We start from the raw sequence: 16,124 nt of genomic DNA, 5'->3' as shown, positions 1-16,124 counted from the left end.
GTATTGGCTACTTCATATGTAAATAACGGAAGAGTTACATTTTGGACGCAGCCCATTGGATCAGTATCAGCCAATGATGCTCCTTCAAATCCAGTCAATAATAAAGCACTAGCACACAAACGGCCTGTCATCATGTAAAGGATACTGTTTGTGTCTGTAGAAATGCACCTTGTTGCACAAGTCCGTGAGTATTGAAATATAAAGTCAACAATTTTATTGTGAAACGCAGAGAAAAGAAATGCATAAATATTAAATGGTTATACAATTGAATAAAAAGTTAAACAGAAGACAACATGAATCAACATGAATCTGATCTGCATTGCCAGAAGTATTCAAAGTTGTAATTTAAGTATAAGAATAATGAAATCGCGCGTACATATTCAACAGTCTGATTTATTGATCGTGAAATCCATTTTAAATGTCAGGTTCACGGTATATGTGTGGCTCTTACGAATCGCCTATTCATTGACCGGATACAAAACCGAAAGTAAGGCATCATGCATGTGCTTTAAAACACAGCAACGACGGAATACAGTTGTGTTTGTAACTGAACTTGGGTAAATTAAGTCAAATTACTGAATCTGCAGCAGCTTGTCATTGTTTTCATTCAATTTGAAATTGGCTGTGGAGACTTGGTAGACATGCGCAGTACGGGAACATACATAGAGTAGACCTGAATGGTAAAACAAATTTGAAGAACTCTGAATTCATAAAACCAAATGCATGTTCAATAAAAACCAATCAAACTGTAAAACACAGGCTCTCGTTCACCGCTTCTGATCTATACCCCCCACCCCCAGTTTGATCTGAATTTAAGCCCGGTTTCTTGCTTCTGTCCCGGCGCTGCTAAACTAGTTTAATTGATATCAGGTGGATGAATGGCTTCTGCCGGGACAGGACCTATAATAAGGTGCACGTTTTCATTTAAATGGTATTGTGTGCTAGCGTTGCTAAGCTAATGTATTAAAATATTGCAAAGCTCATGCAATGCTCCTCACAATGATGCTACTTATCTTTAAATCACCATTTGCTGTGGTCTTTAACATAAAAACGCTATATTATTTTGAGACTTCACACCAGAAAAGCAATGAGGATATGTTTGAGTAGTGACTTTGTTAGTACATCTACCCCTTTGTGTCAGTGCAGATTATTAGTTTATTTAAAGAGTAAACGAACACATTCTCTGCTCAACACTTCAGGTAATAAACACGAATGTAATACAAAGTAGGGTTTCTGTTTCGACTAAATTTAAATATTGTTGCAGGTCTTCTATTAAACTGAAGTATATGGGAAGCCTAGCCCAAAGCAATGATTATCACCTTCCTTATACGATGAGGTCTCCTCATAAATAACAATACAACAAGGAATCACAACATCACTTCTCTCCCCACAACAGTCTGTCCCAATGATGCCCTACACAACTGGAAGAGGCTCTTCTGCACACCAAACCCAGGTCCTGTAAAGCTGGAGACAAAATGCAGTAAGAAAAGTGTACATTAATCATCCCCCTAGCGTGGGATCCATCTGAAGACCCAGGACGAATCCTCGGCTGAGGATCAAGGCATCGATCTCCAAGCACCAGAGACTCGTGGTACGCCACTGTTCATCTGCCTTTCCCACTCATGTATGCATAAATGTTACAACAGTGGTATTCAGCCCAGCCCTACCCCCATGTCTGCAGGGGTTTGTTCCAGATGAGAGCTAAATAACACAAGTAGAAGAGTGATTAACATATCAGTTGACCTTTTTTAATTGCTGTCAGCTGTTTATAGGTGTATTAAATTAAAGTTAAAGGGTTTGATTATGTACCCAAGCACTTATCTGGAACAATAACCAGAAGACATGAGCTTAACCATGGCTCTTACCCAACACTCTGCAACCCTGTGTTTTATAATGAAAATGTAAGCCTTATTTAATAATGATATATTTGACTTCCCAGGATCAGATTTTCCCTGGGAATCATGCTTCAGTGGATTGTCCTGGCTGGAGTTATGACTGGAGGCAAGGAAGGTTATTTTTCTTTATTTTCATTTGATTATTTCAGTATAGTGACAAAATCCTGTCTTAGATATTTTAGTTAAGATTGTTTTCTCTAAACTGAACAAGTATTTAACAAACTATGAAAAATATAGTTGTTGAATATGTATGGTTTAATTAGTAATCTACAGCTCTGGAAGAAATTAAGAGACCACTTAACATTGGTTTCTGAACTTGGAGTGGTCTCATAATTTTTTCCAGAGCTGTATATGTCAATACGATTGTGTACATTTGAAGAATATGAATACTTTCAGACAAGGTTTTTTGAATCATGTTTTGTTTATTTTTTGCAGTTTTCCTTATTCTAAGACAATATTCTCTAGGTCTCCTCTTTGCAGTATGATGTCAACTTTTCTCCATTCTCCAGTCTCCTCAGCTCCTGTCTCAGTGTCAGTGAGAGTCGGGGACTCCGTCACTCTGCCCTGTGATGGATCAGCCTACAGAGGGACTCCTGTAGAGCAGCTCTACATTAAGTGGCAGACAGTGAATCAGGATGTCTATGTGTTCAGGAGAGGCACAGTCTACCCCGGTCCTGGGTTTGAGAACAGGACTGAGGTTCCCCTGGAGAGGATCAGACAGGGGGACTTCTCTCTGACCCTCCAGCACACACTGCTCTCTGATGGAGAGATATACGAGTGTTTCTGTGAGGGACAGAGAAAACAGGATGCTTTTCTCGGAGATGTCAGTCTCACCATCACAGGTAAGAATCGGAATGTCTTGATTCGCATGTCCTCCCATCCCTACCCCAACACACACAAACACCTGGTTTCTTATGTACAACATGTTCTCTCCACAGGCCGTGAGGAGAGCAGCTCTGTCTCCTATGGGCAGCCCCTGAGCCTCCGTCTGTACAGCAGGGCAGCTGTGACAGTGTGGTTTAACCCTGCGGGCGCTGGAGCCTCTCTCCCAGTGTGTGCTGTAGAGGGCGGCACCGTGACCCCTGACCCTGCCTATGTGCCTCGAGTCTCAGGGCAGGAGCAGGAGGTCACACTGTCTGCACTGACCTTCACTGACCAGGGCTCCTACACAGTGCTGGACTCCCAGAGCAGAGAGACCATCAGCACTGTGAACGTCACTGTGACAGGTAGGACAGGGGCCGGGCACTTCTGGAGATCAGGGCTGTGATGAGAGACTGGACTCAGGCTGATGTTCTCCTGTTTCATCCTCTCAGCTCACAGAGACGCCCTCACCCTGCCATCTGGAGCCTCGCTGTCTCTCCCGCTCTACTCTCCTGGGCCGGTGGAGGTGCTGTTTGCTGCTGCAGGAGAGGGAGCCTGTGTCTCAGTGTGCGCTGTGGAGAGGGACGCAGCAAGTCGCCCTGGCCCCGGGTACGAGCACAGAGTGTCAGTGCAGAACGGTTCTCTGACCCTGCGCTCACTCACAGCAGCTGACCAGGGAAACTACACACTGAGGGAGTCAGGGAACAACCGCACTGTCAGCAACGTCTCTGTGTCTGTGTGTGACACTGTGAGAGGTAAGAGCCTGTTATGTGATAGTGAGTCCCACTAGAGTCCACAGATCACTGAAGAGCTGAAGCACAGCCGTGGCTGCTGCTCACTGACCCCTGAGGCTTTTTATCTCCCTTGTTGAAGCTGATTGTATTTACCCCCCTTGAATTTACCTACCCTTGTCTTGCAGGGTCGGGGGTTCTCAGGAGGTCCAGGGTGGGTGCAGTGGTGGCAGTGGTGGCAGTGGTGGCAGTGCTGCTGCTTGTCACTGGGATTGCAGTGATCATTGGGCACAGACTGTGTTTCAGGGGAAGAGTGAGAGAGAGATGGATAGAATCTCAACAGGTCTGATGCCCAATAAGCACATGACTGATGCAGGCCGTTAAAGTAGTGAGCCCTGAATGACCGTGTCCTACAGAACTGTATTGCAAAGCCAGAGAAAAGGGAACAAAGCACTACAATGAGTGGCAAAATCCATAATGGCAATACTAATTCTGTGTATTATTTACACATAAATAAGCAGTGTGTGTGGGGGGGTATTAGTAAAAATGGTAGTCCCCACACTGTACCTGTAGGACTTCGGCTGATTCCTTTTAAAACACTTGTGTGTGACATAGCTTTGGGGGTGGAGGGGTATTCACTGCCAACCAACCAGCTCCCAGGGACAACCGAATAATGGGGAAAAAAAAAAATCACTCAAATTGCTTCTCTTGGGAAAACAAAACGTGACCGATTATGGTGTTCATACAATGTGTGAATTGTTCCTGCACGATCCAAGATGGAGCCCAATCTATATTCTCTCCTAAAATTGAAACCCTTGTATTTAAAAACTATTTTTGCAGTCCACTCCAACTTTCACGGATATCATCCCTGAAACCATTATAATTTGGAAAAAGTGTTATTCGTGCAAATGCTATCTTTGTCTCAAATGTTTTAGGAAAACCAATTTAAAACCAACCAGTATCATCCCTACGGAAATGGATTTCAAATTGCTTAAAATTCCAGCTTCAAAAGAAGTCCATGTGTTTGTTTGGTTTTCTGCATTGTAGCCCTGAGCCTTTTGTTAGAGTCATGTGTGTCTCTCTCTCTCTCCACCCCAGATCCCATGTTCCTGTGAAGACTCAATCTCTCTGCCTCTGCCTTTTGATTAATCAAACCCCTAAGGGATGAAAATGCTTCACCTATCTGTGCTCTAACGTGACCTTTTTCCCCACTACTGTTCAGTCTGTCCATACTCCTTTATAAGTGTACTGCTGAACTTGACTATTGACCCTGAGACTTTTTTTCTCCCCTGAACATGTAAATATTTCTGTGTAATGTGTGTCTAAGCAGCAGAAGTCAGAATCCAATAAACTCTCTCATTAAGACTATTCAAATATGTCAATTCAGCTATTAAATACATCTGCTGATCCTATTTAGATTGTTTATTTACTAAGCAGTGGAAACATGAACTTGCATTCAAATTGGTGACCGCATCAAAAAATGTCCAAAGCAGTTTGTCAACGGCTAAACTATGAAGCCTCGCTCTAAACAAACCTCGTATGCAATAATGACACCATATAGTGCAAACATAGATATATCCACCTATGAGTGTAACTGATCAATTGTGTAGGTCTCATTCCAGTGGTAAAGGCTTAGAGCAGTGGTTCCTAAACCAGTCCTGGGGGACCCCCTACCCTGCTGGTTTTTGTTCCAACCGAGCTCTTAATTACTTAATTTAAACCTTAATTGAACTAATAATTCCCTAAATTAGAGACTTTTAATTATTTTAAACCGTAAGGGTTTTAAGTTAAGTATATAATTATATTAAAAAATGTCATGAAGAAACAACTATTTTCTTACACAATTTAAAATATTAATCTAAGCAGATTGTTACTTCAAATAAGGTTCAATTAAGTAATTGAGAGCTCGGTTAGAACAAAAACCAACAGGGTAGAGGGTCCCCCAGGACTGGTTTGGGAACCACTGGCTTAGATTGAATGCCCCTGTCTTTGATCATTTACATTGTTCTGTGTTTTTTTCCTTATTGTAGTGACGAATACACCCCCTATATGTGAGGGCCATTGGTGATCCATTTCTGCATTTCAGATATTTTTCTGTTGTGCCATGCTCATGTCTGATACACATATTAGCCAAGTAGTAAAGTTAATTACTGTATGTGTAATGAGTTGCCACAAACAAGTTGATTGTAGTGTACTGGTGACTTAGTGCACCTTAATTGGACTAAAAATCAGCCGAGTCCAGACTGCGCTGTACCTCAAACTTGGTCTGAACAGGTGGAAAAATAATACTGATAATGTGGATTAATCTACAACTTGGTTAAGAAGTCTTGCTCTCAGTCTAAAGAAAATAGCTACACCATAGATGGCCACCATTTTACAATAATTTTGAACTGCATAGGAAAATGTACAAAGTGGCTCTAAGGAAAACAAGTCTTCGTGACATTGACGGCAACGGCAGAATATGAATATGAATACTTTTTAGTTGGTACCCCCCATAACCTGTCTGATTGACAGTGGTGCCTTATATTGCCTCCAATCTCATGTCCAGTTTGGTACGCTGTAATCAGGATCTTACCAAGTCTGCTTCCCAAGTAATGTTCTGGGCATGAAAACAACAAAAACCCAATTTACTACTTGTAAACTGGTAAATATAACTTAACTCTAACACTAAAAAAACTTGTCTTTTCTATATAGAAATAACTGATATCAAATGGGTAAATTGAATGTGCAATTTTGTTTATACTACCTCATAATACATTTTAATGCATTATTTTACCAAAACACAAAACCAAAGTGAGCAGGAGCAAATAAAGGTATGTATATAGTCATTTTGCAGTTTGTTATTGCCTTGTTAATGTTTTCCCAAATATCCTTAATTTAGGGGCACTGTACCAGAGAGTGGGTGAGTTTATTATGTGTGTGTCTGCATGTTTTTTATTTTATTTATTTATGTATTTATTAACAAAATTACTTGCAAAGTTTAGATTCTCAAGGGAATAGGTCAGCAAATGGATAGAGGAATGTAGGAATTTGAGTTATTTAAATTGTGAGAGCAGAGTGTTAACTGCTTTAATTTACACTTATTTTTCTCTCGCCTGCATGCCCTGTCCCACTGAGCAACCTGCTCCGATTGTACTGGCGGATCAGAGATGGTTACTGCGGCCGTGGACCTGTGACAGAGTGACCCCAAAGACTGGATCCATGTTCCTGAACGCCTGGACAATGGATTTCACCTTGTTGCGGTTTAAACGCTGTACTGGACGGCCGGCTCAGACACTTCACCGCAACACGCATACCACACCTACACAATCTGTGACTCTGCCTAGAGGGGAGGCAAAACCGTTAGGCCTTGGACCCCCAGAGATTTATTTTCTCCGCCAGGAGTTTTTGTTTTTCTCTCCTCCGTGCCTAATGGTTCACCACTATGTACATCATGTCTACATGAATCCTGAATAGCACCCTGTCAATTGGTTCCCGAAGGGCGCAATGTGAAATAAAGGTTGAATATGAACTGTGACTTCACAACTGTTCTAGTGTTTGTGTGGGGGGCAGATGAAGCTGCATCACATTTAAAACCAAGCCCAACATACATAGTCTGACTTGTTGGCATTATTGTTTTAGTGTCTGAAAATAGTATGAGGTTCTATAAAAGTAGGTATTTTAAGTTTACTATACTAAACTAGAATGCTGAAGTTCCTTAAGAAACTTTGTCTGCATGTGAAAGTATATGTGAGTATAGTAAGCAGTATGTACATGTAGTAGTGTAGTAAGTACAATATACTATAGTATGCTATAGTATAAAAGTGTAATATGGTATAAATGTGTAATATGGTATAAATGTGTATTATAGTATATTATGGTATAATAAAATGTATATACAGTATAATGTACAGGGAATTAATTGAGATGTAGGTATGAGTAGTGAATAATATGAATCTGTATCAAAGCTAAATGTAATGTAGTATCATTATTACTAGTAGCCTAGTAGAAGTACTAATATGTATTAGTATGTAAAACTGTATTAAACAAAATTAAACAAAAATAATGTATTTCTATTAGTATTAGATGTTAAATAAGTAAGTTTATAATACAGTATTCAATTAATTTAATGTAGTATAAATTATTTGTAGAAGTAGAATGCATATTAGAATATAAAACGGTATTAAACAAGATTAATGTAATATATATGTAACGTTTCTCAAAGGCAAGGTGTATAGATCCAAGTGCAGGCTCTTTAGTAGCAAAGCAGAAAGGCAAACAATCCAAGAGGGGAAATAGAGAAGGGAAAACAGGAACAGTTCAGGGGATCCAAAAGAGGTGGTCAAGGACAGGAAGACAGGAGTCTAAACAAGGAATAATGCTCAGAAATGTTTCAGGAGAGAAGACAAGACTTAGCGATTATGCTAAGGGACAAAGGGATGACTGGGTAAAGGGTGAAAGACCAATGGGGAGAGGGAAAGACAGAACAAGTGCACGTGAATAGAAGGAATGTAATGTGACTGAGTGATGCGGGAACTGAGAGAAAGAAGCACCGGGATTAATACTCGGGAGAGAGAGACCTCTGGTGGTGAGCTGAAGGAATAGTAGGTGAGACCTTGATAGTATATATTAGAAGTGCAATAAGTATTAGTATACACTCACCTAAAGGATTATTAGGAACACCTGTTCAATTTCTCATTAATGCAATTATCTAACCAACCAATCACATGGCAGTTGCTTCAATGCATTTAGGGGTGTGGTCCTGGTCAAGACAATCTCCTGAACTCCAAACTGAATGTCTGAATGGGAAAGAAAGGTGATTTAAGCAATTTTGAGCGTGGCATGGTTGTTAGTGCCAGACGGGCCGGTCTGAGTATTTCACAATCTGCTCAGTTACTGGGATTTTCATGCACAACCATTTCTAGGGTTTACAAAGAATGGTGTGAAAAGGGAAAAACATCCAGTATGCGGCAGTCCTGTGGGCGAAAATGCCTTGTTGATGCTAGAGGTCAGAGGAGAATGGGCCGACTGATTCAAGCTGATAGAAGAGCAACTTTGACTGAAATAACCAATCGTTACAACCGAGGTATGCAGCAAAGCATTTGTGAAGCCACAACACGTACAACCTTGAGGCGGATGGGCTACAACAGCAGAAGACCCCACCGGGTACCACTCATCTCCACTACAAATAGGAAAAAGAGGCTACAATTTGCACAAGCTCACCAAAATTGGACAGTTGAAGACTGGAAAAATGTTGCCTGGTCTGATGAGTCTCGATTTCTGTTGAGACATTCAGATGGTAGAGTCAGAATTTGGCGTAAACAGAATGAGAACATGGATCCATCATGCCTTGTTACCACTGTGCAGGCTGGTGGTGGTGGTGTAATGGTGTGGGGGATGTTTTCTTGGCACACTTTAGGCCCCTTAGTGCCAATTGGGCATCGTTTAAATGCCACGGCCTACCTGAGCATTGTTTCTGACCATGTCCATCCCTTTAGGACCACCATGTACCCATCCTCTGATGGCTACTTCCAGCAGGATAATGCACCATGTCACAAAGGTCGAATCATTTCAAATTGGTTTCTTGAACATGACAATGAGTTCACTGTACTAAACTGGCCCCCACAGTCACCAGATCTCAAGCCAATAGAGCATCTTTGGGATGTGGTGGAACGGGAGCTTCGTGCCCTGGATGTGCATCCCACAAATCTCCATCAACTGCAAGATGCTATCCTATCAATATGGGCCAAGATTTCTAAAGAATGCTTTCAGCACCTTGTTGAATCAATGCCACGTAGAATTAAGGCAGTTCTGAAGGCGAAAGGGGGTCAAACACAGTATTAGTATGGTGTTCCTAATAATCCTTTAGGTGAGTGTATAGTACAGTATTAAAAAGGGAAACCACATGGTTAAATACTTTAAAGCATGATCAAATCATAGACAATATGCTATATTATAGGTAATGAAATTAGGTATGTAGGGTATTTTTTTACCAGGATTCGTAGCACAGAGTTGTGACGACTGAATAATAATACAAATAATCTATTAAAGCCCCATGTACATATATTTACTGTAGTATTATTATAATTATTAGAAGTGGTATAAGTATTAGAATAATGCAGTATTTTATATGGAAATCAAATAATATACAATTTGAGGACTGCAATGGGAAATCCCAGTACAACACGCAAGGCAGAGTGTGAAAACATGCAGAATAAGGGCCAGATTACAGTGAGGAGAAAAAAAGTATTTGATCCCCTGCTGATTTTGTACGTTTGCCCACTGACAAAGAAATGATCAGTCTATAATTTTAATGGTAGGTGTATTTTAACAGTGAGAGACAGAATAACAGCAAAAAAATCCAGAAAAACGCATTTCAAAAAAGTTATCAATTGATTTGCATGTTAATGAGGGAAATAAGTATATCCCCTATCAATCAGCAAGATTTCTGGCTCCCAGGTGTCTTTTATACAGGTAACGAGCTGAGACTCTCTTAAAGGGAGTGCTCCTAATCTCAGCTCGTTACCTGTATAAAAGACACCTGTCCACAGAAGCAATCAATCAATCAGATTCCAAACTATCCACCATGGCCAAGACCAAAGAGCTGTCCAAGGATGTCAGGGACAAGATTGTAGACCTACACAAGGCTGGAATGGGCTACAAGACCATCACCAAGTAGCTTGGTGAGAAGGTGACAACAGTTGGTGCGATTATTCGCAAATGGAAGAAACACAAAATAACTGTCAGTCTCCCTCGGTCTGGGGCTCCATGCAAGATCTCACCTCGTGGAGTTTCAATGATCATGAGAATGGTGAGGAATCAGCCCAGAACTACACGGGAGGATCTTGTTAATGATCTCAAGGCAGCTGGGACCATAGTCACCAAAGAAACAATTGGTAACAATGATTCAGAGGAGAACTGGGTGAAAGTGTTGTGGTCAGATGAGACCAAAATCGAGCTCTTTGGCATCATCTCAACTTGCTGTGTTTGGAGGAGGAGGAATGACCCCAAGAACACCATCCCCACCGTCAAACATGGAGGTGGAAACATTATGCTTTGGGGGTGTTTTTCTGCTAAGGGGACAGGACAACTGCACCGCATCCAAGGGACGATGGACGGGGCCATGTACCGTCAAATCTTGGGTGAGAACCTCCTTCCCTCAGCCAGGGCATTGAAAATGGGTCGTGGATGGGTATTCCAGCATGACAATGACCCAAAACACACAGCCAAGGCAACAAAGGAGTGGCTCAAGAAGAAGCACATTAAGGTCCTGGAGTGGCCTAGCCAGTCTCCAGACCTTAATCCCATAGACAATCTGTGGAGGGAGCTGAAGGTTCGAGTTGCCAAACCTCAGCCTCGAAACCTTAATGACTTGGAGAGGATCTGCAAAGAGGAGTGGGACAAAATCCCTCCTGAGATGTGTGCAAACCTGGTGGCCATCTGACCTCTGTGATTGCCAACAAGGGTTTTGCCACCAAGTACTAAGTCGAAGGGGTGAAATACTTATTTCACTCATTAACATGCAAATCAATTTATAACTTTTTTGAAATGCGTTTTTCTGGATTTTGTTGTTGTTATTCTGTCTTTCACTGTAAAAACACACCTACCATTAAAATTATAGACTGATCATTTCTTTGTCAGTGGGCAAACGTACAAAATCAGCAGGGGATCAAATACTTTTTTCCCTCACTGTATAACAGGGTTAGGAAAATCAGGTTCAATACCAAACAATAATTAAAAACACAACTGTGACAAAGTGAACATATTTACATGCCCACAGTCTTGCAGTGGGTCTCAGGAGCTGAAGCCACCAGCATCTCAGCCCTGGAGAAACTGGTTATGTTATATGTTATAATATATCCAAATATAACCATAGGTGCCACATTGATCTTGCAAAATACAAGAACATTATTACTCTTCCAATCTGATAAGACCTCTAGAAACAGGAAGAAATACACACACAAACACAATCTACACCAGGGGTGTCCAACCCTAGTCCTGGAGAGCCCCAATCCACTTAATCTTGTGGGTCACCCTAAATCACCAGTTTCTAAATACTGGGAACACATGGGAGCGTTTAATCAATTAAGCAAGTCAGAGAAGGGAATTCTTCCCTCAGGAGGCCGTAGATTTTGAGATAATTGCTCCAATAGTTTCTAAAGGACTGAATTTACCACCTGATTCATCACACTCCCGTTCCCATTGGCTTTGGCCGGGGTGTGTCTGTTCCTCATCAGGGTGGAGATCTCTGGGCCCTCCTGCTCTGAGCTGCAGTCCTGGGTTGTGAGCTGCACACTGGGCACCTGGGGCTCGGTGATCCTCACACGCTCTTTATTGCGACACCATCTGTGCCAGCAGAGCAGAGCGAGTCCCAGCACTGAGATCAGCACTAAGATCCCTGTGATCAGGCCAACCGGGAACACCGATTCTAGAAGAGAAACAACAAAGCAGTAAAATGACTTTGGTCACTGAGTATTGCAGTAGAGGTCTCTCAGTGGGACAGCAGCACAGAGGTCCATTCAGCACATTTCTGCACTGATGTCAGGGCCCTCAGTCTGGACTCCAGTCCCAGTGTTGTTTGGTCACACAGTGCAGTTCTTCTCAGACCGGGTCTGGGGCTCACTGTCTGCTGTTTGTTCCACCTAAGCTCTCAAATGACCCAATTACACTAATACATTGCTTTAATAAAGAACATTTGCCATGATATAGTGTAGCCCTATAAAAGTGTACGTTGCTTTGTACTGTGGGTACCATTGAACAGGTACATTAATGAACCCAAGCCCCAAGGACTTGCTGGCTCTAGTATTCAGATACTTAATTTCATAATTTGCATAATTTGACTTCTTAATTTGTTAATCTTACAAAATGTTATTGAATACAAGTGCCTTATCATTTTATATCTAACTTCTAATGTTCAACTGTTTCAGATAATGTAAAATGTCTGCTTATGATTATTGTGAGTTCAATTAAGTTTAATTAAATAAAATCAGGTCAGTGCGCCCCAAGCACCAGAGCTGAGACACACCCTATACAGTGTATAACAGTGTTATTATAGGGACACGTACCCTCTGCAGTGACAGACACAGAGACGTTGCTGATGGTGTGGTCTGTGCTGGACTCCCTCACTGTGTAGTTTCCCTGGTCAGCTGCTGTGAGTGATCGCAGGGTCAGAGAGCCGCTCTGCACAGACACTCTCTGCTCGTACCCGGGGCCAGGACTGAACACTGTGTCCCTCTCCACAGGGCACACTGAGACACAGGCTCCCTCTCCTGCAACAGCAAACAGCACCTCCACCGGCCCAGGAGAGTAGAGCGGGAGAGACAGCGAGGCTCCAGACGGCAGGGTGAGGGCGTCTCTGTGAGCTGAGAGGATGAAACAGGAGAACATCAGCCCGAGTCCTGTCTCTCATCACAGCCCTGATCTCCAGTAGAGCCCGGCCCCTGTCCTACCTGTCACAGTGACGTTCACAGTGCTGATGGTCCTGCTCTGGGAGTCCAGCACTGTGTAGGAGCCCTGGTCAGTGAAGGTCAGTGCAGACAGTGTGACCTCCTGCTCCTGCCCTGAGACTCGGGGCCCATAGGCAGGGTCAGGGGTCACGGTGCCGCCCTCTACAGCACACACTGGGAGAGAGGCTCCAGCGCCCGCAGGGTTAAACCACACTGTCACAGCTGCCCTGCTGTACAGACGGAGGCTCAGGGGCTGCCCATAGGAGACAGAGCTGCTCTCCTCACGAGCTGCAGAGAGAGGACAGGACAATGTGGAACATATCAAAACTTCTCTTAAGTCATTATATTATTTTATAATTTTTATTTAATTTTATAAAACCCATCCTTGTTGTGGGAAGAGGCAGAGCGATTGTGGGATAGTGTTGCATTTCGTTTTAAAAACAAGGACAGAAAACAACACTATGAGCGCTAGAGACTGACATGACTCCCTTGACTTATGTTATTGTATTAACATAAAATACACTTTGTATTATTTAATACTGAAACATTAAATGTGATTGGGAGTTCCTTATAATTAATATGAACTAGGTTGTGAGTTTTGACAGGTTAGGACAGGAAAATTGAGACGTTCACACTCTTACCTGTGATGGTGAGACTGACATCTCCGAGAAAAGCATCCTGTTTTCTCTGTCCCTCACAGAAACACTCGTATATCTCTCCATCAGAGAGCAGTGTGTGCTGGAGGGTCAGAGAGAAGTCCCCCTGTCTGATCCTCTCCAGGGGAACCTCAGTCCTGTTCTCAAACCCAGGACCGGGGTAGACTGTGCCTCTCCTGAACACATAGACATCCTGATCCACTGTCTGCCACTTAATGTAGAGCTGCTCTATAGGAGTCCCTCTGCAGGCTAATCCAACACAGGGCAGAGTGACAGAGTCCCCGACTCTCACTGACACTGTGACAGGATCTGAGGAGACAGAGAGACACAGTGCAGAGACAGACTGAGACACAGCAGCACCACTGGTCATGTGCTTATTAATGGAAAAGATAGAGTAAGACAGAGAATCCTGATCTCCTACCTGCAGTGACAGTCACAGCCAGAACAATCCAGCAGATCCTCATGCTGAGACACCTGTTGAGAAGACTATTATTACTTTGAATATTATTGTTTAGTCACACAGTCCGGAGAAAATGGGTCCTGTAACCACTGATCAGAATGAAATGGCAGACACATGCAAGGAAAGATATATATCGAATATGAAAGATTGGGATCGAGGCAGATCTAAGTTTGTGGTGGTGAAGGAGGAGGATAGAGGGTGGTGGAGTCACAGGTAATTGAGAGAGAAAGATGGCTAGTGGGAGAGGAAGAGGGGATTTATACGAGGGTTCATTATACAATAATCCTATGCAATCCTAAAACGACTGTATTGAATAGAGTACTATGAAATAGGTTTAAGTCTGTGTGGGGAAACTAATAGTTTTTGTGGATTCTCATTTATTTTCCACAGTCACAGGTAAAATATAACTGAATTTGCAACTTTGCAGGGCTTTTCCTTAAATGTGTATTAGGTTTATTATTAAAAGACCCAGCAGGACAAGCTGTTGAATATGAACCTGTCTGTGTCCCAGCATGAATCAAGGATTCATAATTCCATCTGTTTTTAAGGTCTGTTACATCCATCCATCCATCCATCCATCGTCGAAACCGCTTATCCATGTGGATCACTGGAGCCGATCCCGGAAAGCATAGATAATGGCAAATGATAGTACGCCAGTCCACACCCCTCTATCAGCCAGACAACGAATCAGAGTAAGAATGTTTTACAAGCAGAAGTTGTAAGTGTAGTGAAGCATGCTACTCTTTATATATTCAAATGATTTAGAATATGCAAATGACTATGCCACCTTAAAAAAGGTGAGTGACCTCTCATGACCTCCTAGATCTCAAACTGGGTGAGACAAGAGTGACTGCAGGGTTGTATGCAGGACAACAAGCCAACAATTATGGCAAATAACTTATTTATTATACACACACCATTAATATATTGTCCTTACAGTGTCCTAAAAGATCCAATACTTTACATTAGCAAAACAGATTTACTGATTCAAGAGTCTGAAATAACAGGGTAATACCAGAGAGCCACAAATAATTCAGTATCATAGAATGAATATTAAATAATGTGAATAAACAACATATTTATAAATACACACACATCTATAATCTCATAAGGAGATGTGAGTAGGTTTGAAGCCAAAACAGCAATATAAATTGATAATCTTGTACACAGATCTCAGTAAGTAAATCAATAAATAGATACATGTCACTGAAAAGCCTAAGGCACAATTACTGCAGATACTCAATTTTCACATACTCTGAACAGTAATAGAATAAAACCAGATAGACAATTTGGACAACGAAGGTCATTTAAAATACTAGGCAGGGGTACGCAATCCTATTTTTAAACACTGCGGAGCTAAAGTAAATTAAAAGTGAGCAGTGCATGTGTGATGCACAGCAATAAAACACACCAACGTAAATCACAGAAGAAAGTCTGAGGTGGGAGGATGACCAAACACAAGAATAAGACACACAGCGATTGCTGATCAAGCCGTGTCCCAACTCACCAACCCAAATATCCTCTCAGTATGTCTCAGTAGTATTCTCACTCAGTAGCCATTTTCCTTTAGTGCAAACCAGACAGGAAACAGCATGTGTTGGCTTTATCTTCAGCACAGGTGTGCCAGCAACCACCTACATCAACGGTTACAAACAATAACCGGGAGAACAGAGCTGGCTGTCATATGGTTAAGTTGATCTACCAGTCTAGAGGGCTCTGACACAAAAATGTAACATCAAAAAGTGTGTCTCCTTCATCTGAGGTCAATGACTGTGTTATTACAACTGAAAGTCACAAAACATTGAGGTGAGCACAACTTTCATGTTTTACCACCAAGAAAGGAAAGGTGTCCCACTACGTTAGTAATAAAACTCTGTGACATTGGGGTTTTCAAAAAATAGAACTGGAATAAAGGAAGGACTCAGTTATGTTTTGATTCTTTGTCTGGAAGGCTGTGCTACATCATGTCAGGTAGTCAGCATGAAGTTAGCATAACAGTCTGATTGAGGCAAGTTGTCACATGAAATTTGGGGCTGGTTGTCACATGTCGATATTGCAAAAAGATCAGTGTAGAGGACATAAAGAGAAGAACAGCA

At 42.0% G+C, this 16,124-nt stretch overlaps 2 protein-coding genes across 6 annotated transcripts; one reads left to right on the top strand and one right to left on the bottom strand.

The window, feature by feature from the left end:
- The first annotated feature begins 77 nt into the window (after positions 1–77).
- On the top strand, positions 78–5,291 carry LOC136711091 (uncharacterized). Of its 5 annotated transcripts, none has more exons than XM_066687085.1 (7): positions 78–184; positions 1,397–1,591; positions 1,940–2,001; positions 2,405–2,737; positions 2,834–3,121; positions 3,209–3,511; positions 3,676–5,291. In XM_066687085.1, the coding sequence occupies exons 3-7, from the start codon at positions 1,962–1,964 to the stop codon at positions 3,834–3,836; spliced, it is 1,125 nt and encodes a 374-aa protein (XP_066543182.1). In that variant the 5' UTR covers positions 78–184; positions 1,397–1,591; positions 1,940–1,961; the 3' UTR covers positions 3,837–5,291. The 5 variants fall into 5 exon arrangements, 4 of the variants coding, with proteins under 4 accessions (XP_066543182.1, XP_066543180.1, XP_066543183.1 ...); XM_066687083.1 differs by having other exon boundaries at positions 1,940–2,010; XR_010804702.1 differs by lacking the exon at positions 1,940–2,001.
- A 5,827-nt stretch (positions 5,292–11,118) lies between these two features.
- LOC136711090 (uncharacterized) lies at positions 11,119–15,668 on the bottom strand. The gene is made up of 6 exons (XM_066687082.1): positions 15,536–15,668; positions 13,990–14,042; positions 13,554–13,877; positions 12,916–13,200; positions 12,532–12,828; positions 11,119–11,894 (listed from the first exon to the last, which is right to left on the bottom strand). Exons 2-6 carry the CDS (start codon positions 14,030–14,032, stop codon positions 11,623–11,625), a joined length of 1,221 nt encoding a protein of 406 aa, XP_066543179.1. The 5' UTR covers positions 14,033–14,042; positions 15,536–15,668; the 3' UTR covers positions 11,119–11,622.
- Between the last annotated feature and the right edge of the window lie 456 nt (positions 15,669–16,124).

Source organism: Amia ocellicauda, chromosome 15, assembly GCF_036373705.1.
Source record: "Amia ocellicauda isolate fAmiCal2 chromosome 15, fAmiCal2.hap1, whole genome shotgun sequence".
Classification (NCBI taxonomy): domain Eukaryota; kingdom Metazoa; phylum Chordata; class Actinopteri; order Amiiformes; family Amiidae; genus Amia; species Amia ocellicauda.
The sequence above is the reverse complement of the archived record's forward strand: the minus strand, read 5'-3'. Positions and strand labels throughout refer to the sequence as shown.

Coding starts and splice junctions, on each gene's coding strand:
- LOC136711091 (XM_066687084.1), top strand. CDS start 1,962: ATGCTTCAGTGGATTGTCCTGGCTGGAGTTATGACTGGAGGCAAGGAA. Junction 2,738..2,833: donor TGTCAGTCTCACCATCACAG/GTAAGAATCGGA, acceptor TTCTCTCCACAG/GCCGTGAGGAGAGCAGCTCT. Junction 3,512..3,675: donor TGTGTGTGACACTGTGAGAG/GTAAGAGCCTGT, acceptor CTTGTCTTGCAG/GGTCGGGGGTTCTCAGGAGG.
- LOC136711090 (XM_066687082.1), bottom strand. CDS start 14,032: ATGAGGATCTGCTGGATTGTTCTGGCTGTGACTGTCACTGCAG. Junction 13,878..13,989: donor GGCTGTGACTGTCACTGCAG/GTAGGAGATCAG, acceptor CTGTCTCCTCAG/ATCCTGTCACAGTGTCAGTG. Junction 13,201..13,553: donor TGTCAGTCTCACCATCACAG/GTAAGAGTGTGA, acceptor CTCTCTCTGCAG/CTCGTGAGGAGAGCAGCTCT.